At 59.6% G+C, this 2,121-nt stretch overlaps 1 protein-coding gene across 1 annotated transcript; it reads left to right on the top strand.

Annotated features, from left to right (window-relative positions):
• Positions 1-383: 383 nt before the first annotated feature.
• Positions 384-1,613, top strand: NCLIV_012450 (conserved hypothetical protein; the record flags this gene model as incomplete). Its single annotated transcript, XM_003881431.1, has 1 exon — positions 384-1,613. The coding sequence occupies one exon, from the start codon at positions 384-386 to the stop codon at positions 1,611-1,613; it is 1,230 nt and encodes a 409-aa protein (XP_003881480.1).
• Positions 1,614-2,121: the final 508 nt, after the last annotated feature.

Here is a 2,121-nt window from a genome sequence, read left to right as displayed (position 1 = left end):
GGAGGGTTGCTTTCACTGGGTGCACGTAGGACTCGCAGTACTTGTTCGTTTTTTTGGTCATCGTGCCGTGGCGGTCTAGCGTTTTCTGGGAGAAAGGGACATCTCGGCAGTGCCTTGACACTGAAGAGCGCACCCCGGCCACGGGCGTTTTCGGTTTTCCTTCGTAGAGAGCTGCTGTCGTCTTAGAGGAGTGGGCGTCTCATGTGTTTGTTCGGGAAATCTTTTCTCCGTTCGGTACCGTCTCTGAGCGAGGCGCGCCTTTGCCGTGAGCTGTACGTACAGTCTCGGCGTCCATGTTTTGTGTGGGGACCCGATGGAGGCATTCTGTTAACATGCAACGCACACGTCGAATAAAGTTTGTCTCTCGGCGCGTCCGGAGATGCATGGTTTTTCTCCTGGCGGTCCTCTGGCCCTTCGTGAAAACCGACGTGGAGGGCGTTGACCAGAGTTCGCAGAACTCGCCAGTTGGCGTGCTTGTGGAGCACGGCGGGAGTGAGAATGGAGTGGAGAGGTCGGGAGGGTGGACGGACGCGACGCAGGGTGAGGCGCCGGGGGCTCAGACCCTGCTGCCTGAACCCAGTTTTGAACGCGTTTCTTCCGCAAGTGCGCTCGAAAAGAGACAGGCCGAGGCCGGTCCCTCCACACAAGTTGCAGGAGTCACAGACCAGAACTCGCCACTGGTCCGTGTCCTCCTGCCGCGCCTGAGAAGGCGGAAGAGTAGCGCGGATCCGTACAGGGACCTGCTTGCTGCTGGCTTGGCGGGGCTCCACGGCGGGCATCCAGTGAAGCGAAAAACTGGAGCGGTCCGATCGACGAGCCCGAGGGGCCGAAGGGTGGAAACTGTCGGACAGTTTGCAGTCGTTTTCGCTGCGTTGCTGCTCGTCTCGGTCGTCTCTCTGAAGCTCGCCACGATCGTTCGTGTGGAAGCCGAGCTGGAGCAGCGAGGCGGTGCCCTAGTCGACGCTTTCGTGGATGCCTTTCCCGACCGAGGAACGGCGGCAAGTCTCCTGGTTCGGCTCCTCCGAGAGCTCCACACCCAAGGATCCCTGATTGCGCGACTCGATAAAGCGTTCTGGCGCGCGTACGAGGCCCTCCCTCGGCTGACGCAGGCCGTCGAGAAGGTGTTCGGCGCTCTGCTTCCTCGGCAGGCGCTGTTCGCCGTTGCCGCTGTCTCCGCGCTCATCTTCACCGTCGCTGCCTACTTTCTGCGCCTCCTCACGCCGCAGCGGTTCCTGCCCCGAGTCAGGACGTGGGGCGTGTTCGTAGGTCTGATGCTCAGCACTGCCCCGTTTGCCTTGCTGGCCTTCGACTTGCGGAGAGGCGTGTTCCGGAACAAGCTGGAAGTGATCCTGCGGCTCTGGACAGCTGGCAAGAACCACTTGCTGCTGCGGAGCATGAGTCTCGTCGCCTTCCTCTACGGACCGGCCAGCCTGAAACAGGCACTGTCCTTCTTCGTCATGGATGTTGCGTTGACCGTCTCCCTCCTCTCGACTGTCTACGGCTCTGTCTACTCAAGAAAAAACTTTGAACCCGAGCTGGCTTCTGTGCCCAAACGTCCGAGGAGGAAGTCACGAGAGCCCCGCCCGACGGCTCCGTTGCCCCCTCGTAAATAAATAGTTTTTCGATGTTTCCATAAACGGGTTTCTGCGGGCTGAGGTACAGTAACCACGCAGTGCCTCGGCGGGTGTCCTCGCGATCGACCTTTCACGCGCAGAAACAGGGAAGTTTGTCGGCTGGAAAATCTGCCCATGCTGCGCCCGATTCCTTGCACAAAAGGTGGGCTGTCCGTCCACCCTCAGATTTTTCTCATACAGGAACACGGATTATGTACGCGCACATGCAAGGTGGATATTTGTGGTGGAGGTTCCCCGACAACGGCCTAACAGTGGGGGAACCAAACGAGGAAACGCGACCGATCCTTGTTTTGGACCGGAGGATCCTCCCTTGAGCGTGACAAGGGAAACCAGACTCCTCCGGCTGGGAAACAGGCGCAGCTCTTAGAGCAACTCGAGGTGTCTGTACACTGCGTTCCGACGCGTGCCTCAGGGGCGGGCATTTCGGTCGTTGTCGCCGCGAAAAAGAGGGCAACCCTCTCTGGAGAGGCCCCTTTCTGTTTGTTGC

Source organism: Neospora caninum, chromosome V, assembly GCF_000208865.1.
Source record: "Neospora caninum Liverpool complete genome, chromosome V".
NCBI lineage: Eukaryota > Apicomplexa > Conoidasida > Eucoccidiorida > Sarcocystidae > Neospora > Neospora caninum.
Note: the sequence above shows the minus strand (reverse complement) of the source record. Positions and strands in the feature narration are given on the sequence as shown.